Genomic DNA, 24,950 nt, shown 5'->3' with positions numbered 1-24,950 from the left:
CTGTTTCGGCTGACTTTGAAGACACAGTATCCACCTAGTGGGGAAATGCCATCAGACTCCTTGTTTATTTCAAATGTGATACAACACAGCTCAAGTCTGGCCATCAAAAGTAACCAGTGAACCAGCTGTGGTATACCGAGGATCTAAGCTCCCAACACTCAAGAGGGAGAGGCCACTCTTGGCTACATGAGAGCCTGTCTCAAAATCTGAAAGAAAACAAAAGTTCATGATCTCAACTTACGAACTTATAATGCTGCAATTTACATTTTATTAGCTTTTCCTCCAATAATGTTAGAAGTATGTATGACCCCACATGTATGTGGCTAACATGGGTGCCTGGTACCCAGAGAAGCCAGAAGAGAGCATCATATCCCCAGGAACTTGAGGTTGGTTGACAGCTGCTATGAACCTAACTCAGGTCTTCTGGAAGAGCAGTAAAGTGCTCTTAGCAGCTAAGCCATCTCTCCAACCCACTCCTATTAATTTCTTCAAGCTTTCCAACCTATATAAATAACCGTATGGTTTAAGTTTTAGTATAAGGGAGCCTTGGAAATCCATTCTTTTGGCATGAAGCAAGACTAATACTCTAGAAAAGGAACTTTTTTTTTTTTTTTGGGCTTTTTGGCTTTTTGAGATTGGGTTTCCTCTCTGCAGCCTTGGCTGTCCTAGAACTCTCTTTGTAGATTAGGCTGGCCTCGAACTCACAGATATCCACTGCCTCTCAAGTGCTGGAATTAAAGGCGTGCACCACCACTGCCCAGCAAAATGAATGTTTCTTACTCAGGCAGGGTCTCTGTTCTACAGCAAAGAAACGTAAAACAAACATAAATCCACTAAATCCAAGAATCACTGATGAAAGCTTCAACACTGCCTGTGTGGAAAGAGAACCAAGGGAGAGAAGCAGCAATGGCACAGCATGCCTGTAACCAACTACCTGAGAGGAGTTCCAGGCTAGCCTAAGCTCCATGAGCACCTCTCAAAATAGACAGACAGGCCTACTGATCAGGGACTTCTAAAGCAGCCCGTCCCCACCGCCACAAGATCCCTAAAGCACATTTTCCTTTTTTCCCTATTTTTTGTTGTCTTAGAGGAATACATCTGAAGAATTTAATTTATAAAACATTGACAAATAAAAAGTGAAAGAATTAGCAAAAGTAACTTTTCACTAAAAAGAAAAAGTAACATCTTCTCAAGTTCTGAGCAATGTAACTATATCAATAAAATCAAGAGAAGTTACAAGAAAATCCAAAAACCAAAATATCGCCTGGAAGTCGCAGCTTGAAACACTGAAGCTTCTGATTATGAACAGGCTAGGTCCTATCTCAGTTTCATGGTTTTTAAAGTGACTTTCAATAGCCCCAAAGCACAAATGTGATTTCTACAGAAGGTTATTAACAGGAACACCTATTTCACAATGGGGCAGAAGGAGAACGCTAACCTAGAGCACTTTAGATTTCCAATTTTCAGATTAGGAATGTTCAAACAGTAAGTGAAGGCAAATATAAAACCCCAAACCTCTCGATTCTGAAACACCTCGAAATCACAACCAGTTTACCAAAGTGTCTTCTTTGTGTGGGTACAAGCCCTGGTCTCCATAACAGAAGAGCTTGAAGCCAGCCCAGGCTACCTGAGGCTGTCTAAAATAAAGAGAAGAGCTGGACATGGTGTCGTTATGTCTTTAATTCAAGCACTTGGGAGACAGAGGCAGGAGGGTCACTGAGTTCAAGGCAAACCTGATCTACATGGCAAGTTCCAGGACAGGACAGCCAGAGCTACAGTGTAAGCCTGTTTCAAAAAATAAAACAGAGCTGGGTGGTGGTGGTGCACACCTTCGATCCCAGAACTTGGAGACAGAGACAGGCAGACCTCTGTGAGGTCAAGGCCAGCCTGGTCTTGCTACACAAGAAATTCTGTCTTGAAAAGCCTAAATAAGCCAGGAGTGGTGGTGCACACCTTTAATCCTAGCATGTGGGAGGTGGACTGCTGTGAGTTCCAGGCCAGCCTGGTCTACAAAATGAGTCCAGGACTGCCAAGGCTACACAGAAAAACCTTGTCTCAAAAAAAAACAAAAAAACAAAAAACAAAAAACAAAAAAACAAAACCCAAAAGTGTGCATGCCTGTGGGTATGGATGCATAAGTGCCCACAGACACAGGGTATTAGATTAGATGTCTTGGCACTCATACAGTTATAGGCCTGTGAGCCACTCGCTGGGGGTGCTGAGATCCAAATTGACTGGGCCACGGGCACTTAATTTTTTATTACTATGCTGTCTCACCACCCCCAAAATCTAGTGTTTTAAGTACAACTCCACACAAAACAGCCCTGAATTCAGGTCAGCACTACTGACTCCAGCTCCATTCTTACACTGTACTATCTAAACTTTACACACACACTCTCTCTTCCTCCAGAATCGTCTGGCTCCTCTTAAGTCACACTGTCAGACTGTCCATTTCTGTTAGTCATAGCTGGTCCCTCTAAAGAGCTCAGCATCACATCACATGGACACTGACTGTACATACAAGCTGAAGGAGTGAAAAGGGTTGGCTGAGAATTTGGTTCAAGCATCTGTAACTGGAAAATCTGCATGAAGGCACTAGGAGTGAAAACTTAGAGTTGGGAACATATCTCCAAGAGATGAGAATCAAAGTAACTTAAATTCTTGCTAGAAATATCATCAGTGTTAGTGTCCTGAAATGTCAGGTTCTAAGCTGTATGTGTTCTTATTTCCAGAGCATGTGGTAGCCAACATCAGACAAGGCCAGACCGGTTAGCTTCACCAGATACGAGTACCACCATACACTGTCCTTGTAGCAAACTGACAGTTACTAGGCCAAGCACAGTACACCCATGTGAACGTCTTCACACTGAATACAGCACTACATGAGTCCAGACACAACATTTACTGATTCATACAATGGCCCAGTCTTACTACAACAATCATATACATTGCCTCACTTAATCCTAAGGGCTCTGGAAGTAGGATAGTATTATCTCTACTTCCACATTGGAGAGAGTAAGTCGCTTGCCAGACTTGCCCAATACACTGGGAATATGGTCTTCATAATAACATCCTTTTTGTGTCTCATATTTTAAAAGCTCAAAGATGTAAAATAAAAGGGGTTTAGTATGATGAAATCATCTTAATGCTTAAAATAGCAGGGCCCACAATCCAGGGAGACCAAAGCAGAGTTTACGCAGCTGCCACAAACTTTGATCCATACCCTACCATAACTCACCCTCACTCCCCCATTCTACCCCCTGCTCCAATCACAATCACAAAGCCACGCCTTTTAATTCCACTGTTTAAAATATGTACAAAGTTAGTACAAGAAAACTTCCCATGTGAAACTGATGCCTCAGTTAAGTCACACACCCAGGATGGGAACGGATTCTCTCCTCAGTGATCCTGGCCCTCAATTCTATGACTAAAGTACAAGGGTAATAGTGTAAGGGCACTGGGCTAGGAGGCAGTACTACGATCCTAGTGCCACTAATTTATTAATGATCAAGGCTCTGATTAAGCCATGTAGCTTCCTGAGCCCTGACTGACTCAATCAAGTATTATCAGCTTTCCTGCTTTATTTTTGATTTTGTGGTGATATTGATTAAACCCAGGACCTTTCATGTAGTAGGCAAGTATTCTATCTTTGAGCTACATCCTCATCTAACTCAATTCTTTTTAATGCAGTAATTTCAGAACATTTAGTAGTTACATAGCAAAAATGGCAACATCTAGATAAAAGGAAAGTGAAACTTAGGGGACAGGGCTTGCCGCTGACTGAAGCCAGGGTTCTGGGTATGCTAATGGCATGTCCTTCTGCGCTATACATCCAGCACACCACTTTAGCCTCATCCCCAGAGCTCAGGTCAGATGCTGAGGAGCTTTGTTGAAAAGTTAGAAGCTAGGCTCCTTTTTAAATGCTTTTGGCACTACTGTATCACAATGGATGAATACATATAAAATCCAAACCATGACTTCTGAAACTTGAATTTCATTTTGGAGCATAAAAGACTGAAAGTCAACAGGAAAGCAAAGTGAATGAAGTTTCAGTTTATCTAATATTAACTCTCTGTTGCAGACAACCAAGAACTGGGTCATAAAGATGGGTGTTCCGTGTCTACTTCCTCTGGGGCCTTATTGATATTGCTTACTTTACATACCTTGCACAACTATACAAATGCATGATACTAACACCAATAACAATTAGTTTTGCACTTAAAACACCATATACAGGGCTGGAGAGATGGCTCAGAGGTTAAGAGCACTGTCTGTTATTCCAAAGGTCCTGAGTTCAATTCCCAGCAACCATATGGTGGCTCACAATTCATCTATAATGAAACCTGCACTCTTCTGGTGTGCAGGCATACATGCAGGCAGAATACTATATAAATAAACAAAAACCATATACTATTCTAAGTGTTTCTGCATTATTAAATATACTACCTTTCACAACTACTCGGTGAAGTTGGTATAATTATCCTGCTATAAATAGGAAACACTGGGCCAGGCATGGTGGCACACCCCTTTAACCTGCACTCAGGAGGCAGAGGCAGGTGGATCTCTATGAGTTCGAGGCCAGCCTGGTCTACTAAGCAAGTCCAGGACAGCCAAGGCTACATACATTGAGAAACTCTGTCTCAAAAAACCAAATAAATAAGTAAATATGAGACAAAACCCACAATTATTACAGAGGCTGGACTCAAAACTCCACAGCCTGGGTACATGCACTTAACTAACCACTGCTCTGTATTTTCTGAGTGTTAGTACTCGCACCACTTTAAAGGACTGAAAGACTACAAAGAAAACTTTATAAAGTAAAAAGTGCTGCAGTTCCAATACTGACAATTAAAACTTTTTCAAAAGGTTGATTATGTTTGACCTATGGCCTGATACATTCGTGCTCTCTGTCACTGAAACTGGAAAATGTAGCTTAAAAATCTCATCAATAGCTAAACATACTAACCCAAAGTACAGCAAGTTAGATATAAGCCCAACAACTTCCAACCCAAAAAGTTAAGCCTAAGTTTTCTCCGGCGATCGGAAAGAGTAAGCTATCCTAAACACTAACTTTTACACCAGTGACAGGAAAACGTCACATAATTTTAGGATACCTTCCAGTTCCAGATCCCACAGAAGTGATCCCTTTTGCCAACCTACTGCCTAACTGCAGTAACCACGTGCGTGTTGAGATGTAAGCGAGTGAACAGCATTTACCTGACAGCGAAAAGGAATCCCTTACTCCACAGTTTCCCAACTACGGAGGGGGGGGGCGGGGTGACGGGGGACGCGATGAACGTCATACACCTTAAAGCGGGCGATCCTACTACTTCACTTTACCTCTGCATCCTATGCAGCCCTCAGGATGAGAGAGAAAGTCTAGAAAGGTGGAGCGGGGCAGAAAGTCTAGAAAGGTGGAGCGGGGCAGAAGTTAAACGGCTGAGGATGAAAGGAAGCTAGGAAAGTAAAGCGCGTGTGCGAGTGAGACTCCCACAACCTAGAGGTAGAAGAGAACACGTGTTGAACACGCATCCAAGTAAAGGGGCTCCCGGAAGGAAAGAACCCAAGACTTTTGCACATTCCAACTGCCCAAAGCAATACCAATACCCCGGGGTTTGGGATGCGGAAGCACAGAGACGGCCCTAAAGTACGCAGAGAGTAGCTCTGATGGGGGCCACGCTGAGAAGCCGGGCCTGGAAGTCTCAAGCCGCCCCCGAGGGGCCAAAGGGCTTCGGTGAACATGGCGGCCCCGCGACAGCCCCGGCGAGACCTCACGGAGACCACGGGAGCGGGCCGCACCCTCTCCCCGGGCCCCCTCGGGACAGGGCGCGCTCTCAAGCCGCGGCGTGGTGGGGGCCAGAGCGCGCCGCCGCCGTCCCCGCTCCCCCTCGCCCGCCCGGGCCGCCGCGGGCCACGCGCGACGTGGTGCCACGCGCCGCCCAGCCCGGGACGCCGCAGCCCGGCCGGGGAGGGCGCCGTCCCCGCCGCCGTCCCGGTCGCTCCTACCTTGGCCTGCAGCCGCGCTGGCGCCCAGGCCAGGCAGGTGCAGGTACCGCTGAGGTGCGCGGAAGGGACGTACTCCTGGTGCAGCCGGTTACTGGCTGTCTCCCACACCCGCAAGTGACCGTCGCTAGAGGCTAAGGCGAAGTAGGCCTGACCGTCCGGCGAGAAGGCGCAGGGGACCCCCGCCGGGGCCAAGGGGTCGCAGCTACCACCGCCGCCACCGGCCGCCATTGCTGCTCTTGCTCCGCGGCAGCCACGTGTTCGCCCGGGCGCAGGCGCACCGGCGCGGGGCGGGGCCTGGGGAGAGGAAGTGGGGCGGAGGGAACGCTGAGAGCCCAGGGAGTGGCTGGTCGTGACGCAGCGAGCGTTGAGCGGGCCCCGCCCTGTGGACGGTGGCTCGGCAGGACCAATCCTAACTTGCTCTGAGAAGGAAGATCTTTGGGGAAGCGATTGCTTGTTGTAGAACGAGGCCCTTTTAAAAATATGTCCTAGACGAAATGTTTAAGACATAAGTACCTAGATCTCCAAGATTGTAACAACTATTTCCATCTTCCTTTAGTCTCTTCGAGGACATAGTTGTGCACATACAGTAATTTATCCAGCCGTGATGCTTTCAAAGCTTGGAGAATCAAGATGCCTATTTTGGCTGTGTTAACATAGATATGCTATTGGAAACGAGGGGAGGTCAATCTGAATGTCAATAAAGAAGCCTTGTGGGCCCGGGCATGGTAACGCGCTCCTTTAATCCCAAGAGGCAGAGGCAGCCGCATCTCTGTGAGTTCGAGACCAGCCTGGTCTACAGCGTGAGTTCAGGACAGCCAGGGCTACACAGAGAAACCCTGTCTCGAAAAACGAAGAGGTGGAAGAGGGGAAGGAAGGAAGGAAGGAAGGAAGGAAGGAAGAAGAAGAAGAAGAAGAAGAAGAAGAAGAAGAAGAAGAAGAAGAAGAAGAAAACTGTACAGGCCGGGTGTGATGGTGCACACCTTTAATCCCAAGAGACAGAGGCAGGTTGATCTCTGTGAGTTTGAGTCCTGCCTCTAGGACAGGTAGGGCTACATGGAAAGACACTAACTTAAAGAAAAGAAAGAAAGAAAGAGAAAACCCTGAAAGAAGTGCAGAATTCTCCCCTAAGGACTAAGGATTAGCTCTCAGTATACAACAAGTCAGGATTACCAAGATCCTGATAACTGCACTCAAGTAGGCAGAGGCAGCCGGATCTCTGTGAGTTCGAAGCCAGGCTGTTCTACAAATCGAATCCAGACTAGCCAGGGCTACACAGAGAATCCTGTCTCGAAAAACAAAAAAAAAAAAAAAAAAAAAAGAGACAACGGGCCAAAATCACTAAATCTCAGCTGCATCTTGAGATGTGTGTAATAAATGATGCATATGGTTGACAAATCCATAACTACTAATAAAAAGAATACAGTTGAGCTATTATGGTAACTTTGGAAAACTTAAATGTAAGAAACCAGAGTTCACTATTTAAGAAAACTTCCTAGGGGCTGGAGCAATGGGTCAGAGGTCTTAAAACCACTGGCTGCTCTTCCAGAGGTCCTGAGTTCAAATCCCAGCAACCACATGGTGGCTCACAACCATCTATAATGAGATCTGGTGCCTTCTTCTGGCATGCAAGTGTACATGTAGGCAAAGTACTGTGTACATAAATAAATAAATTTTTAAAAAAAGAAAGAAAGAAAGAAAAAGAAAAACTTCCCAGAATTCTGTTTTGTTTCTTTCTTTGTTTGTTTGTTTGTTTTTTGAAGTATATTTTGGAGATAACCAAAAAACAAGGATTAAGATAAACAGCTTCATTATCCATCCTGGAGCAGTGGCACATGCGTTTAATCCCAGCACTAAGGGAGGCAGAGACAGATGGATCTCTATGAGTTCAAGGCCAGCCTGGTCTACAAAGCTACACTGAAAAACCCTGTCTCAAAAAACAAACAGCTGAGCGGTGGTGGCTCACATCTTTAATCCCAGCACTTGGGAGGCAGAGGCAGGTGGATCACTGTGAGTTTGAGGCCAGCCTGGTCTACAAAGTGAGTCCAGGACAGCCAAGGCTACACAGAGAAACCCTGCCTCAAAAGGAAAAACAAACAAACAAAAAAGATTTATCCAGCCCTAAGTCCAGTTGCGTGGATCGTATGTTCTGAGAACTTAGCTGAGAACAGGGTTCTTGCAGGGTAGCGTCTCTGGCACATGGCATGTGCATGCTCTCCACAAATGACATCAAATCCGAATCTTTCTGCCTCTTTGACTTTCCCAAGCTCACTGGTCTCCACATTCTCCCTACAGCACAGATATAGGTGAAAGCTACTTTTCTTTCCTTGTTTGGATGATAGAAATTTGAAAAAAGGATCAGGATGGTGGCAGTGACACGTTTTGTTTTGTTTTAGGTTTTTCAAGACAGGGTCTCTCTGTCAACAGCCCTGGCTGTCCTAGACTCGCTTTGTAGACCAGGCTGGCCTTGAACTCACCGCCATCCGCCTGTCTCTGCCTCCTGAGTGCTGGGATTAAAGGTGTGCACCACTAAGCCCGGCGGCATCACATTTTTAAGCACAGTACTCAGGAGGCAGAGGGAGGCAGATCTTTGAGTTCGAGGCCAGCCTGGTCTACAAAGAGAGTTTCAGGACAGCCAGCACTACACAATAAACCCTATCTCAAAAATAAATAAATAAATAAATGAAAAAAAAATACTGTCTAGAAAGTTAATGACATTTGCACAGATGTGCCCATTTAAGGAATGTGACAACATAAATTTTGGGATCCTCTTCTCTCATTTAGGAGCAGAGGAATTGGTATGCTCAGTAGTTCAGTGACTTTGAGAGCTCTTGTTCTCTCTGTCTCTGAGTGTGTTCCTATTTCAAGCGACATCACAAACAGATGTATTTTTTTAAAGATTTATTTATTATTTATACAGTATCCTGCCAACACATGTGCCTGCCTGCCACAAGAAGACACCAGCTCTCATTACAGATGGTTGTAAGCCACCATGTGGTTGCTGGGATTTGAACTCGGGACCTTTGGAAGAGCGGACAGTGGGCTAGAGAGATGGCTCAGAGGTTTAAGAGCACAGGTGTATTTTTCAGGCAAGCCACTGGGAGGGAAGCAAAGCTATGGCTTTGTTTTGCAGCTTCCCTTCATCCGTTCTGTCACAACTTGTGCTAGGACCTCAGGGATACAATATGGGATAAGAGAGATCTATTCTCTGAACTCAAAAGCATAATGAAGCCTAGGGGATGCACACCATATCCAAACAATCCAGCCCATCAGTAATGGAGATGAGGAAATGCCCAAGGCAAATAGAGAGTAGTCTGGAATGGACGGATTCAGGACAATGCTCTCTGAGGGAATGCATGGACCACATTTCTAAGGACACTTTTTTGGTTTGGTTTGGTTTTTTGAGAGAGGGTTTCTCTGTGTAGCCCTGGCTGTCCTGGACTCCCTTTGTAGACCAGGCTGGCCTCGAACTCACAGAGATCCAGCTGCCTCTGCCTCCCGAGTGCTGGGATTACAGGTGTGCACCACAGTGCACCACAGAGTTGTACTGCACTGTTTCAGCTCATAGAGCATTTTATGATGTGCTGCTTCTCCTCCTCCTCCTCCTCCTCCTCCTCCTCCTCCTCCTCCTTCTCCTCCTCCTTCTCCTTCTTCTTCTTCTCCTCCTTCTTCTTTTTCTTTTATCTACTTACAAGGACAGATGACAAAATTAGAAGCCATGAAACCCACTAATGTTCATTGGATGGTTTTATGCTCGAGGCAGAATGTGATAAACACAAAAGAAATATAAGCAGGGACCAGAGAGATGAGATGGCTCAGAGGTTAAAAAGCACTTGCTGCTTTTGTAGAGAACCCCAGTTTTGTTTCAGCATCTACATGGTGTCTCGCCACTGTCTGTAACTCCAGTTTCAGGGGATCGGTTGCCCTCTTCTGGCCTTCGAGGACACCAGGCACACATGTGGTAGACATACGTGCATGTAAAGCAAAACATTCATAGACATAACTTTTGAAAGTAACGTAATAAAATTATTACAGAAATTTATAGGGCATCATGTCAAATTCAGTTTTCAGAGACAAAATGAGGCAAACTTAAAGAATATGAATAGAACTTTTTTTTTCCCTGGTGGTAGTGAGGCCTAAACTCAAGACCTAATGTAAGATGGACGTGCAATTAATTTTGGAGTAGTTACAATCCAAGACTATGAATGTTTTTTTTTCATTTATTTATTTGTTGTTTGTTTTGAGACAGGGTTTCTCTGTAAGTTTTGGGTTTAAAGGTGTATGCTACAACCACCTAGCTAATCTTTCTTTCTTTCTATCCTTCTTTCTTCCGGCTGTCCTGGATTCACTTTTGCAGACCAGGCTGGCCTCCAACTCACAGAGATCCACCTTCCTCTGCCACCTGAGTGCTGGGATGACAAGTGTGAGCCACCATATCTGGCTTTGTTTTTTCATTTTTAAAAGGCTTTTTCTTTATTTCTAGTTTTGTGTGGATGGGTGAGTGCCTGCATGCATGTCTGTGTGTCACTTGCATGCCTGGTGACTGAGACAAGGTTTTCTATCCATTGGCCTTTGGTGTTGTTGAGGGTTTTTAGTTTAGTTTAGTTTTGTTTCTTGAGACAGGGTTTCTCTGTTTAGCCTTGGCTGTCCTGGACTCACTTTGTAGACCAGGCTGGCCTCGCAGAGATCTGCTTGTCTCTACTTCCCTGATGCTGGGATTACAGGTGTGAGCCACTATGCCCAGCTTGGCCTGTGTTGTTTTTAATAAAATCTTAATCATTCGATTTTACCAGATGCTGGAGTGAAAGCCTGCTAGCCCAGAGATACAGAGAAAGCTCCCAGCTTACATTCTTCCTCAGCTGATTTCATCAAAGTCTTCTTCTCCATGCCATCTCAAAAACAAAAACAAAAACAAAAACCTTCAAACTGAATGTCCCTCCATTCTGTTTCCTATGCATCTCTCTATCTGTCCTGACTTCCTGTGTTCATTCCCTGTCAACTGGTGGCTTTGCCTCTTGACCTATGGTTGACCTTTTTGAAAATTTTAAATATGGAACGCTTCATGAGTTTGCGTGTCATCATCCTTGCACTGGGGCCATGCTAATCTTCTCTGTATTGTTCCAACTTTAGTATTCATGCTGCTGAAGCGAGCACCTATGGCTGACTTTATTTAATCCTGTTTACAAGCAGAAAGCTCTTGGATTAAAGGTTTGTGCTAGTGCTCAGCCACACTACAGGTAGAAACAGGTTTTTTTTTTCCAGTAAACAATACAATCTCAGGGTTCACCTGTCCTGCAACAGGCCTGGAACTCACCTGATGAGCTAGGCTCGCTGGCCAGTGAGTGCCAGGAGATCTGCCTCTCTAAGATCAGAGTTGCCTAAGTAAATATGTGCCACCATGCCTTGCTTTAAAAAAATATATTGGGGGGAGGGAAATGAGTACTACAAAATATATGTTGGTGTCAGAGGAGAATGCACAAAAGTCCGTTTCTCCATTGGGTTCCTAGGATAGAATCTAGTCATCAGTCTCTGGGGACCGTGCCTTTATCTACTGAGCCATCTCGCTGCCCCTCTCTCTTTTAAATATGGGTTCTGGAAATTGAACTCAGTCCCCAGTTCTTGCAAAGCAACCACTCTCCGTACTGAGCTATCACCCCAGCCCTTGGTTAACTCTTTTTTTTTTTTTTTTGGGTTTTTTGAGACAGGGTCTCTCTGTGTAGCCTTGGCTGTCCTGGACTCGCTTTGTAGAGCAGGCTGGCCTCGAACTCACAGCGATCCGCCTGCCTCTGCCTCCCGAGTGCTGGGATTAAAGGCGTGCACCACCACGCCTGGCTTGGTTAACTCTTTAGAAGGGTGTGTGGTACAATCAACAATGGTTGCTGAATTTGGTTGACCTAGTTAGCAATCCCACTATTCCGTTCCTCAGCTAGCTTGTCAGGGACCTTGCTGAAGCCATTAAAATTCCTCCTTGTAGTAAATCATAAATGCTGATTTCTAATTGAGTTGGGAAGTTTCAATATATGTGCATGGTAGTGCCTGCTTCTCAATAAACTTGTGCCCAGTGATTAAGCAAACAGACATTTAATGATACTTAAATTTGGGTGCAAAAAGTAACTTCAGTTTTGTTGTTGTTGTTGTTTTGTTTGTTCATTTGTTTTCCAGACAGGGTTTCTCTTGTGGTCCTGGCTGACCTGGACTTGCTTTGTAGACCAGGCTGGCCTTGAACTCACAGATCCACCAGCCTCTGCCTCCTGAGTGCTGGGAAATAACTTCAGTTTTAAGAAGTGTCTATTTAGTTAGTTTGGTTTTTTTTGGTTTTGTTTGTTTGTTTGTTTGTTTGTTGGGTTTTCCGAAACAAGGTTTCTCTGTGTAACAGACTTGGCTATCCTAGACTTGCTTTAGTAAACCAGGCTGGCCTCCAATTCACAGAGATCTGTGCCTCTGCCTCCCTAGTTCTGGGATTAAAGATATGTCCCTCCACACCTGACATCTATTTAGGGTTTTGTTTTGTTTTGGAGGCTAAAAAAATTGTGTTGTTTGATTTTTAAAAGTTCTGTTGGACAAGCACACAGTAAATAGTGTAGCTGTAGCTATGAATAGGTCTTGAACTCATAGATATTCACCTGTCTTTGCTTCTGGAGTGCTGGGATTGCGCTACCATGCGTGTCTTCTGTTAGTTCCCAAAAAGAAAAAGAAAGGGGGCACCTGGATTTGAACCAGGGACCTCTTGATCTGCAGTCAAATGCTCTACCACTGAGCTATACCCCCAGCTGCTGTGTTGTCTTGTTCTGGCTTTGTGGCCACTCTGGATCTTGGGCTGTGGCCGAACAGGCAGTCCCGACCCATTGGAAAAAGACCTGCCAGTTATGAGCAAGGTATGCCGGTCAGCAAGTAGTGAGTCCTACAACGTCTGACCACTGAATCTCAGGGCAGGTTTACTTTTTATTCTTAGTGACTTAAATCTGGTAGAAAATTTCTCAGGCTCCACAAAGCTCTATGTTTAGCCTTTCCTGGTCCTCCTGTCCCTGGGAGGCAGCAGAGGTTGGTAAACAGTAAATTCTGTATTAATGCCACTTGGGAAAAGCAAGAACTTTAGCCCGGGGTCAACGTGCCCCAGGATCCGCCCATCTGCTGGACTCAGGAGCAGTGACGCACTCAGCCAGCGACGCCAGTGCTCCCGAGCCTTCACTACCCCGAAAGAAGGCGAAGGGTCTGGGATGCCGTTGTGTCACCCGTGTGCGACAGCACTTGTTCAGGTCGTCAGGATCTCGGTAGGACTCTGTGCTTCTTCCTTGTAAGGCTGAGGCGCTTCCCCAGGCGGCCGAAGCTCGGAGCCGACTCAGTCCTGTTCGAACTTGCGGCGGCGGTGCCTTGTGAGGGAACACGATTTCAGTGTTGCGGGTCCTTGCGGGGAGACGAGCGAGGTGGAGAACCCGGGCGCCGGTCGTCCCCACCTCTTGCTCCCGGCATCCCGATTGTTGGGGATTGTCCAGGCTCTGCAACGTCGGACACTTGAAGAGTAACGGGGATGGGGACAAATCCCTTTCAGCGAGGTCGGGGACAATTTCCCTGGCTAGATCCTGACGACTTCTCCCGTAAGCGTTTTCTGCGGAGCCCGGCTTTGGAGGACTGTGTATTATTGATGGAAGAGGGCCCACCATAATATCCAGAAGTGCGTGCCATGGGGATTAGGTGTGTGGGTTCCAGGAAGGGCAACCACGGAACGTTGGACGTTTTCAACATATTGCATTTTTAAACTTGTTCAGATACTGATAACTTTAGAAAGAAACTATTTAAATTTGATATCCGCTACTCCCTTATCTAAAATGAAGATGATGCTAGTTTACTCTTAGAATGATGTGAACGCTCTAAACAGAGACATACCTGTTTGTTACCCGTAGCTATTAAATGTTTGCATTCAATACTTAAGAGGATGTTGAACGATTTAGGGGTAAATTCTGTAATACTGTTGTGATAGTATTTTTAAAAAGATATTTGGTGTGTGTGTGTGTGTATGTGTGTGTGTGTGTGTGTGTGTGTGTGTGTGTTGTATAGAGTGTGGAAATCAAAGGGTGACTCTCCTAGAGTCGGTTCTCTTCTGCCACCTTGTGAGATCCTGGAGTCACATTCGGGTTACCAGGCTTGCCCACAGTGTATCAACTGGGCGAGCCATCTTGCAGGCTCCATAGTGGTATTTTAATACCGATACTTAATAAGGTATGTTACTGGAAATATATCATCACATATATAGTTTTATGTTAGGGTTAGGGATGTAACGTAGTAGTAGATGGCTTGCACGGAATGCACCCAAAGTCCTGTGTTTTTTTTCTCTAGGAGATGCACATCAATGGCTATGCACCCGAGATAGGACACCAACAGACCAAAGAAACAATTCCATCCAAGTCCAGGTTGGTGAGCCAGTGTGATTATTGGGGTTAAATACTGATGCGTGGGGATGCCAAAGAGCTGCATCCTGGAAAAGCCCCATCCGAGCATGGGTGACTACTTTCTAAAGCCATCACTGGAGTCCAAGTAAACCTTTCACTCTTACATGCTGTGCCACCCCAAAACCATGTGAAACTGCAGTTGGGAGGAGGGGGGAAAGCTGGTTTTGGTGGGTGAGCAAGAGTGGGTGGGTAGGTAAAACTTCCCCCTCATCCTCTTACTCCACTTCCAGGAAGGAATGTTACTAGGCCATCCTTGGGATAGTATGAGATCTCAGTTGGGTAATCACAGCTTCTCTGATCTCAAGACTACAGAGGTCCTATCTGCCTAGGGATGGCAGATCCAAGATCCTCTACACTTCTACCCCACCCCACAGAACACAGCCAAGCCACGGAGATGTGGAGATGTGTCACCACTGTGTATCTGGTCACTTTGGCTTTTATTACTTTTTTTTTTTTTTTTTTAAAGTATGAGTGCTCTGTCTGCATGTAGAAGACGGCACCAGATCTCATTATGGATGGTTGTGAGCCGCCATGTGGTTGCTGGGAGTTGAACTCAGAACCTCTGGAAGAGTAGACAGTGCTCTTAACCCCTGAACCAAATCTCCAGCCGCCACTTTGGCTTTTAAATAGACAACTAGGCAAGGCATGGTGGTGCATGCCTTAAGCATGTAGTCGCAGGCGGAGGCAGGAAAGTTATTGGGAGTTTGGGCCAGCCTAGTCTACATAGCAAGGTTTCAACTCCTGAATATTATAGTTCTAAATTAATCTTTTTTGGGGGGAGATTAGGAGCACAGGGTTTCTCTGTGTAGCCCTGGCTGTACTGTAACTCACTCTGTAGACCAGTCTGGCCTTGAACTCACAGAAGTCCACCTCCCTCTGCCTGCTGAATGCTGAGATTAAATGCATGCAGCCTCCCCCATACCCACACCCCTGGCTGAGTTTTGAATATTTATTTTATCGGGTAAAATACTTCTTGGCCAGCGCCAATGTCCAATCCACGTTCCATACCTTTTTTTTTTTTTTTTAACTTTCTCCAACAGTAGTATAAGGTAAGAATGGTGCTTGCGTGTATTTATGAGTCACCCACACTATACTTGCACCACAGGGTACAAATGGTACTGTTGCCGATGGCCGTCAGCCCAGGGGACACCGTTTTGGAAGTAGACACAGACTCTTGTGGACTGAGCTTATTTATATCCAGAGCATGTAAGACTGCAGTAAAGAAAGGAAGCCATGGGAAGGAGGGGACAGATGGATCTCCAGAGCTCCATGGTCACCCGGTCCAGTAGAATCGGTGAGCTCCAGGTTGGAGACCCTATCTCAAAAAATAAGTGGAAAGCAGAAGAAGGAGACACCCAGTGTGTCACCCCCTGAACCTCACTGCATGTATGTAAGTACTCCCCAGGAATGTACACAGACATGGATGCTCACACACATGGAAGGCTCAACCTCACCCATAATTTAAAGAGAATGAAAATTGTGCACTGGTAGGCCAGGCATGGGAGCATGTAACTATATCTCAGCACTGTGGAGAATTGCCAGTTCTAGGTTAACCTGGCTACGGAATGAGTTCTAGGATAGCCTGGGCTACACAAGAGCCTATCTCAAAAAAAGAAAAGAAAACAGTGACAAACTATTCACATTTTAGATTGACACATGTAAAATGTTGGGTACCTGTTGGGGTTGTATGGAGAAATAGGCGCTCTAGTACACTAGTGTTTGATAAATAAATTGGTGCCAGCTTTTTTTCCCCTATAATTTCTTTATTTTTAGTGCATTGGTGTTTTGCCTGCATGTATGTCTGTGTAAGGGTGTCAGGTCTTGAAGTTACACGTAGTTGTGAGTTGCCATGTGGGTGCTGGCGATTGAACCTGGGTCCTCTGGAAGAGCAGTCAGTGCTCTTCACCACTGAGCCATCTCTCCAGCCTCTGGTGCCAGTTTTTTAACAGAAGAACTGTACTTTTCTTTTTTTGGTTTTTCGAGACAGGGTTTCTCTGTGTAGCCTTGGCTGTCCTGGACTCACTTTGTAGACCAGGCTGGCCTTGAACTCACAGCGATCCGCCTGCCTCTGTTTCCCTAGTGCTGGGATTAAAGGCTCATGCCACCACCGCCTCATATTTTTTCAGTATAAAACTTCATATGCCCCGTGAGCGTAATCTGTAATTGACTGTCATTACGCCGAGTTCGGCAAAAGAATATTCCCTGAGTTATTTGTATCAGAGTGAGATTAGAAATGGGTAAATGGGAGCTGGAGAGATGACTCAGGGGTTAAGAGCACTGTCTGCTCTTCCAGAGCTCCTGAATTCAGTTCCCAGCAACCACATGGTGGCTCACACCAATCTATACTGGGATCTGATGCCCTCTTCTAGTGTGCAGGTATACATGAAGGCAGAGCACTCATACACATTAAATAAATAAGTCTTTAAAAAGAAAGAAAGAAAGAAAGAAAGAAAGAAAGAAAGAAAGAAAGAAAAAGAAAGAAAGAAAGAAAGAGGTTAATGTTTATCAGGAAGCTACTGGATAAATAAATCATGGACTACAGAAGTTAACATATTGCTGAAATGACAGTGTTAATAAGAAAAGTAAAGGACGATGTGGTTTAGCCATACTATGGATTAAAACCACAGACTTCCTTGCAGGTTTGTATACATAAAGCTGTCGCAGGAAGGGCCACTGCCTACTACTATGGCTGCCCCCAAAGAGGACAGTTTAGGGTTAAGGATTGGGAAGAAATTTTTGTAGCCTTGGACTATTTGATTTTTTTTCCCCCAGACACATTTAATATCTTTACAAAATTAATTCTTGGCAGTTTATAAACTTAATACTGTGGAATATCATAAAATTATTTTTTGCTGAAGTTGGATCACAAGGACAAGTCGTAAGTTTTGAGATACAAAAGACCACTGTGATTGGGCTAAAAAAAAAAAAATACCAACACCGGCATGATTCATGGGGATTAAGCCAGACCCAAGAATGACAGACGATGTGGATTCTATTCACAGTGCTATTTCAACAACAAAGGAAGACATACAGTCTAACATTTGATGCATGAGCTATTTTATTTCTAGGTTACTGAGTATGAAGAGAAAAGGGATTAAGCCTAGCAAGATAGCTCAGCAAGTAAAGGTACTTGCCACCAAGCCTGACATTGTCCCAAATGTCCCACATGGTGACCCCTTTTAAAGTTGTCTTCTGACCTCTATATGCATGCACATGTATGCTCCCCTCAATTAAAAAAAAAGTTGGTTTTTTTTTTTTTTTTTTTTGGAGACAGGTTTTTTCACTACGTAGCCCTGGCTGGCCTGGAACTCACTACAGACCAGGCTGGCCCCAAACTCATGAGCTCCACTTGCCTCTGCCTCCCAAGTGCTGGGATTAAAGGCGTGTGCCACCATACCCAACAATAAAATGTTTAAAATGGAAAAAAAAATCAAGTAAGGCTCAGCCTTCTTTTGTATGGGCAGCAGTCTTTAATATGTTTCTCCAGGGTACAGAGAATACTTTCACTTTAATATGCAGGGAGTTGGGCCTGAGAGATACTGAATTAGCTGTCAGAACCATGAATGAGTGTTGAATAATGCCAAGAAGTAGAAGCTGAGCTCTGTGGCCCTCAGTATTTGCAGGATAAATAATTTTGAAAGCCAGGTGAGGTGGCAGCACCCCTTTAGACCCAGCACTTGGGAGGCAGAGGCAGGTAGAGCTCTGTGTTTGAGGCTAGCCTGGTCTACAAAGTGAGTTCCAGGCCAGCCAGGGCTAGCTACATAATGAGATCCAGTCTGGAAAAACACACACACACACACACACACTTGAAAGATAAATTATTTTCTTTTCATTTTATAACTTTTTTGGTTTTTTGAGACAGTGTTTCTCTGTGTGGCTCTGGCTGTCCTGGACTCGCTTTGTAGACTGGGATGGCCTCAAACTCACAGCAATCTACCTGCCTCTCTCCGCCCCTAGAGTGCTGGGATTAAAGGCATGCGCCACCATGCCTGGCTATTTTTTTTTTTTTTTTAAAACATTCTCATCTTGCTTTGCCCGGGCTGGCCTAGAAATCAGTCTTTACTTCCAACTTCTGAATGCTGGGATAATTGGCATAAACCACCACTCCCAGAAATCATGTGAATTTTAATTGCTAAAGCTCAGTTGAGGCAGTTATTTATAAATTTTAGTGGTGGAAATTCATAGGACCTTAGATATATTCTATTTTTGTTGTTGTTGTTCTAATGGCCCTTCTTAAAATTGGCAATATTACTAATACTTTGTATCCATATATATATAACCAAGGAAAGATTACTTATTCAAGATACTGTTAGGGGCTGGGCATGGTGGCCCATGCCTTTAGTCCCAGCACTTGGGAGGCAGAGGCAGGGGGATCGCTGTAAGTTGGAGACCAGACTGGTCTACAAAGAGAGTGTAGGACAGCCAAGGCTACACAGAGAAACCCTATTTCTAAACACTCCCCCTAAAAAAAAGATACTGTTAGGGTTTTGTGTATAGTTCAGTACCTTCAGAACTGCTTTCCACAATGTGACTTCCCCATGCTCTTCTTAAACACAAGCAGGCTGATCCAGCACTTCTTTCTTGCTCACAGGTAGCTCTGGATGTGGTAAAACCTCAAGTTGCTTTGCCTGCCTTGGTCCCAAATCCTCAACAGAGTGCCATCTCTACTGGATTCCTAGCAAAGTGAGTGAGCGAGTAGCGGGAGTGGGGCTTTTGGTGGTTCCTATGTTCGAGGTGTGCTGGAGAGCAAATCCAGATGCTAGTTGTGTGTTCTACCACTAAGCTACAGCCTCAGCCTGGTTTGCTTTTGCTTTTTTGTTTGTTTGGTTTTCCAAGACAAGGTTTCTCTGTGTAGCCCTGGCTGTCCTGGACTCACTTTGTAGACCAGGCTGGCCTTGTACTCACAGAGATCTGCCTGCCTCTGTCTCCCGAGTGCTGGGATTAAAGGCATGCTCCACCTCTCCTGGCTCTTTGCGATTTTTAAAAATTATTCTTCTCCTCCCATTTAAAAAAGCTTTTTATTGATTCTTTGTGAATTTCACATCATGCTCCCTAATCCCATTCATCTCCTTATCCTTTTGTATCTGCCCTTTGTCCTTGCAGTCCCCCCTCTAAAGAAAATAAGACAGAATTAAAAAAAAAAAAACACCTCATTGTGGAAGCTGCAGTGTGTCACCGTGTGTCCCACAGTGTGCCCTTTTGTCCACACTTCTTTGCCTGCAAATGCTCCTTGCGGTGAGTTACTGGTCTGGTTCGAGGCCTCTGGCTTCTGCTACTCTATCAATACTGGAGCCTCACTGGACTCCTCTTGGGTATCCTGTTGTTGCCTTGTGTCATGGAGATCCTGCAGCTTGGGATCTGCAGGGCTGGCCCTTTGAAACACTCCAGCAGTGCATAGATGGGGCAGATGTTGGAGCGGGCCAACTCAGAGCCCAAGTTCCAGGCCTGGGTGGTAGCTGAGTTGGCCAGCCCTCCAGGTCTCCTGTACCTGCACTCCTGAGTGCTGAGCTGGCAAGGTGCAAGGCTGGCTCTCCTGCCTGCCTCAGATGGTAAGGGGACTCCCTCATTTTTAAAGACAATGTCTCACTCTATAGCCCAGGGTAGTCTAGAAGTTTAGTTCACTGTTTAGCCTAGGCTGCCTTAAACTCTCAGTAACTTTCCTTGCCTCAGCCTCCTGATGAAACTATTTTTGTTTTGCTTATATGTCAGATTAAAATGATGATTTTGTGTCAGGTAGTGGTGGTGCATACCTTTAATCCCAGCACTTGGGAAGCAGAGGCAGGTAGACTTGTGAGTTCAAGGTAGATCTGTGAGTTTTAGGCCAACCTGGTCTACAAAGTGAGTTCAAGGCCAGCCAAGGCTACACAGAGAAAGCCTGTTTTGAAAAAAAAGCAAAATAAAAATGATCATTTTTGTAACTGGATAAGGTGTACATGTCATTTCATAAAATTGTTATAAAATGACCACATGTCCCAAAGATCATTATATTGCTGTTTAAATCATCTTTTACAAGAATAGTAATAAAGAAGTATTTTTTCTGACAGGTTAGAAAATTGGAAGTGTAATGTTAACTGTAAAGTTAAATAATGGTTTGTTTTTTACTTATTAAAACTATAAAATTGCTTATGACCTGATTGTCTTTCTTCTTTTGACTACTGGGGATTGAACCAGGGCAAGCATCTACCAGTGAGCTCCATCCCCACCTAACTTGCTGTTTTATCCTTCCTTTCGCTTAATTCTTGCATCTAGATTTAGGTGATAGCATTTAAATTTGGTTGAGAAATGTAGGTAAAGAGACTGTGAAATCACTATTTTGATAGAGATAAAAAGTACATCTTTTACTTTTCTGAAAGCATCATATAGGTTATTGAACTTTTGGATGGATTTGCATCATGTGAACATATAAGTGACGTCAGCCTGAGATTGGCTGGGTGGTTTGCCCTACAAATCAGAAAGTCAAAACAAAAGTCAGACCAAACATCATCGCAAATTTACAAATTACATTCTCAAAAGGAAATTGGAGTTAGAAATGAAATGTTTCAAGAGAGCCATGGTGAGCTTCAGTTTTATTTTATGCTTGTACTTTTTTATCTTTTAAAAATATAATTTATTCAGATTATATCTTGATTGTTATCACCTCTCTTCCTGTTCCCCCTCCCTCTCTCTTTCACCCTATTTTCTTCCCCTAGGCCTGTGACAGAAGGGGACCTCCTCCCCCACCATATGGTCACAGCCTATCAAGTCTCATCCTGGTAGTCTGCTTCCCCTCCCTCTTAGTGCCACCAGGCCTCCCCACCAAGGGGAAGTGGTCAAATGGGGACACCAGAGTTCATGTCAGAGTCAGTCCCCACTCTCCACACAACTGTGGAGAATGTGCTGTCCATTGGCTAGATCTGAATAGGGGGTCTAGGTTTACTGCATGCATTGTCCTTTATGCATGTATTTTTGTAAGATTTTTTAAAAATTATGTATTCAGTGTTATTTCTGCATATATGCCTGCACGCCAGAAGATAGCTCCAGATCTCATTATAGATGGTTGTGAGCCACCAAGTGGTTGCTGGGAATTGAACTCAGGACCTTTGGAAGAGTAGCAGCGAGGGCTTTGAACTTCTGAAGCCATCTCTCCGGCCCAACTCTTTTTTGTTTTTTAAGACCTGTCTATCTATCTATCTAATCTATCTAATCTATCTATCTATCTATCTATCTTTCTTTCTTTGTATCTATCTATCTATCTATCTATCTATCTATCTATCTATCTATCTAAGCGCTGTATCTGCACGGACACCTGCATGCTGGAAGAGGGCATCAGATCCCAGTTGGAAGAGCAGCAGCTAGGGCTTTCAACCTCTGAGCCATCCCTCTAACCCAATTCTTTTTTGTTTTTTAAGATCATCGATCTATTTGTTTGTTTGTTTGTTTGTTTGAGCGCTTTATCTGCATGTACTCCTGTATGCCAGAAGAAGGCATCAGATCCCAGTATAGGTGGTTGCAAGCTAACATGTGGTTGTTGGAAATTGAACTCAGGACCTCTAGAGGAGCAGACAGTGCTCTTAACCACTGAGACATCTCTCCAGCCTCATATTGTAGATTCTCCAGTGTGTTGACCATATTGACTAACACATTCACAAAATAATATACTCACATAACTACAGATACTCTTCAGGGTTTTTTTTTTCTTGGTATCAAAAATGAAATGCAGTGTTTTTCTGTTCTGTTAAATTAATTGGAAAATGCAACTCCTAAAATGCTGCTGGAGTTCTTCCATGAAACAAGTTTAGGTCCTTGAATGTGCATATTATTTAGGCTTGAAACAGTTTTTAGATACACTGATTACGAAACAGGCTTATCCCTTTGGTTATAAGCCTATCTGTAAAGTTACTGTGTGATTATTGATGTATTTCTGTATACTAACTAGCAAAGTAGCCCCAAAACAAATGTTTAAAAACAATACAAATAAAAAGGTCTGAGAAAAAGCTTACAGGAAAGAGACAGTGTTTAATATTTCAACATTTTTTGTGAACAAATTATACAACATTTATATAGTGTAGTATGCATTTTCTGTTACAGAAGACTCCCATTCTGACTTTCCCCACAGTCCACGTCCCTGTCTTGCTCCACCTGTTTCTTTTAGTTAATGCAGTGTTATGACCTTAATTGTTTTCTCTTTTAAACTTGTTCTTGTCAGGTTATTGAACTTCCAGCCACAACTGAACTACCTGAGGTGACAGCAATCAATTTGAAGACAGAAAAGTATCAAATTAGAACTTTATACTATCAATCACTACTGCCATCAATGGGCATTTTTAGTGATTACTATGATTTGTATAACTTCTACATAGTTTGAAAAATAACAGAAGCCAAAAAGCATTGTGCGCCTGGGTAACTGCCCCACTTTGCAATTGTCTTGCATTTAGTTTGACACTTGCAGCTAATGACTCCAGGTTGTAGTAGTTGGGCCGTGTCATTCTTCACTTTCTGTAAACCACTCCATAAATTTGTCTTTCTTCATAATATTAGTTTCATTTTCTTTGTTTGATTGATGGTCATTGGCTACTGAAATAAAATATGCATTTTAAGGCAAATTGTATGTATTCAAGATAAATTTTATGCATTTTAAAATATTTTTGACTTTTTTTTTTTTGAGACAGTCTCAATCTGGGAGTGGTAATCATGCTTTTAATCCTAGAATTTGGGAGGAGGGGAAGATACAACAACAACAACAACAAAAGATTACTGTGTGGCCCAGGCTAGTCCTGAACTCTTGATAGTCCTGCCTCAGCCTCCTGAGAGCTAGACTGATTCTACAACAGGCGTTCACCACTGCCTGACCCACTACACATTTTAATTGCTTGAATGGAACTTTAAAAGAACAAGGAGCCAGGCTTGGTGACACACACCTTTAACCCCAGCATTTGAGAGCCAGAGGCAGGCAGATCTCTTGAGTTCAAGACCAGCCTGCTCTACAAAGCGAGTTCCAGGACAGCCAGGGAAACCTTGTCTCAAAAAAAACCAAATAAGTAACTAAATAAATGAAAATAAATAAATAAATAAAACCAATGAGGCAGGGCCAGAGAGCTGGCTCAGCAGTAAGAACACTAGCTCTGCAAGCCTGAGTTTGACCCCAGAGCTCATGTTTTGTCTTATTCTTTAATCTGGACGCAGTGGTGGGCATCTGCCTGCTACCTTGGATCGATTTTTGTTCTTTAGAACTGGGTTGCCTTGCTCTTGCTGGGCAAGTGTTCTTCCCTGAGCTAAGTCCGCAAGCCTGTGCTGGGTGTCTACAGTCCCAACACTCCCAGCACGGGAGGTAGAGACAGGAGAACTACCTGGAAGCTCGCAGGCTGGCCAGCTAGCCTGGGGTGCTTGGTGCAGCAGCAAAAACAGTTAAAGATCTTGCCTCAACAAGGTGGAAGGCAAGACCTGACTCCGGAAAGTTGTTCTCTGACCTCCAAAAGCCCCGCCCCCCATAAACAACAGGAAAACAGGGCTGTAGTAAATAGTAGGGGAGAGCTGATGAGAATAATATAATTTCACATTATAATAATAATAAAGATGGAACTTTGTCGTTGCTTTTGGTTCTGAGTATTGAGGCTAGGACCTTGTACCTGGTACATGTTAAAGCACACTAATAGAATAAGACATAATAACTTTTTGTTTGGTTGGTTTTCATTTTTCTGGGGTTTAAAGATGAGGTCTAGGACGGGTGTGGTGGTGCACGCCTTTAATCCCAGCACTTGGGAGGCAGAAGCAGGTGGATCGCTGTGAGTTCAAGGCCAGCCTGGTCTACAAAGTGAGTCTAGGACAGCCAAGGCTACACAGAGAAACCCTGTCTCAAAAAAAATGAGGTCTAATGTAGTCCAGGCTGGCCTTGAACTCCTGGCCATCCTGCCTTCCCCTTTAGAGTGCTGGGATTATAGACATGAGCCACCATGTTGTTTTTTAGATAGTCTTGCTCTCTGTGTATCCTAGAGAGGGCTCAAGTAATGATACTCCTGCCTTGGCTTCTGGAATGCCAGGGTATAGGGATGTCCTACCGTACACTGCTTCAAGGCATTAACAATTCTTAAATCTTTTTTTTTTCTGAGACAGGGTCTCTCTGTGTAGCCCTGGCTGTCCTGGACTCACTCTGTAGACCAGGCTGGCCTTGAACTCACAGCGATCCACCTGCCTCTGCCTCCCAAGTGCTGGGATTAAAGGCGTGCACCACCACTGCCCAGCTATAACATATACTTTTAAAAGAACTTTATACATGTTTTTCAAAAAACTGATCTTTGAGGTTATATTTTTATATAGTTATAGTTTTTGTTGTTTAGATGTCTCAACAGTGGTCTTACACCTCAGTGAACTCTGCATGCTACGATAATACCAGACTTCAAAGCAAGATGTGCCCACTGGTGAAATAGTGGCGTGACTCCACAGGAGGGAAATCATACCTGCTACCGTCAACCTGCTCAAAAACCTTGGGTGCCAAGACGCAGGCACGTTCTACCATACCTGACT

General features: G+C 44.2%; 2 protein-coding genes and 1 long non-coding RNA gene across 18 annotated transcripts in view; 1 reads left to right on the top strand and 2 right to left on the bottom strand.

Annotated features, from left to right (window-relative positions):
• WDR43 (WD repeat domain 43) overlaps window positions 1-6,310 on the bottom strand; it is a 40,507-nt gene extending 34,197 nt beyond the window's left edge. The window contains exon 1 of the mRNA XM_084792619.1: window positions 6,007-6,310. Coding sequence (XP_084648745.1) covers window positions 6,007-6,234 — 228 coding nt within the window. The 5' untranslated portion in view covers window positions 6,235-6,310. The remainder of the gene's footprint in view (window positions 1-6,006) is intronic.
• A 6,859-nt stretch (window positions 6,311-13,169) lies between these two features.
• LOC311603706 lies at window positions 13,170-22,961 on the top strand. Of its 5 annotated transcripts, none has more exons than XR_014781216.1 (6): window positions 13,170-13,274; window positions 14,338-14,411; window positions 15,556-15,744; window positions 19,042-19,133; window positions 20,804-21,003; window positions 22,636-22,961. It is a non-coding gene; the product is annotated as an uncharacterized lncRNA (long non-coding RNA). The 5 variants fall into 5 exon arrangements; XR_014781217.1 differs by having other exon boundaries at window positions 13,170-13,598; XR_014781218.1 differs by having other exon boundaries at window positions 13,170-13,675.
• The window catches only part of SPDYA (speedy/RINGO cell cycle regulator family member A), a 43,870-nt gene continuing 41,345 nt past the window's right edge, over window positions 22,426-24,950 (bottom strand). For 11 of the 12 annotated variants that reach the window (XM_084792781.1, XM_084792771.1, XM_084792778.1 and 8 more), the window contains one exon: window positions 22,426-23,003. In XM_084792781.1, the coding sequence (XP_084648907.1) occupies window positions 22,912-23,003 (92 nt within the window). In that variant the 3' untranslated portion in view covers window positions 22,426-22,911. The remainder of the gene's footprint in view (window positions 23,004-24,950) is intronic. The other variant, XM_084792774.1, reaches the window with a different exon arrangement.

Source organism: Acomys minous, assembly GCF_964271855.1.
Source record: "Acomys minous genome assembly, chromosome: 8".
In the NCBI taxonomy this organism is placed as follows: domain Eukaryota; kingdom Metazoa; phylum Chordata; class Mammalia; order Rodentia; family Muridae; genus Acomys; species Acomys minous.
Note: the sequence above shows the minus strand (reverse complement) of the source record. Positions and strands in the feature narration are given on the sequence as shown.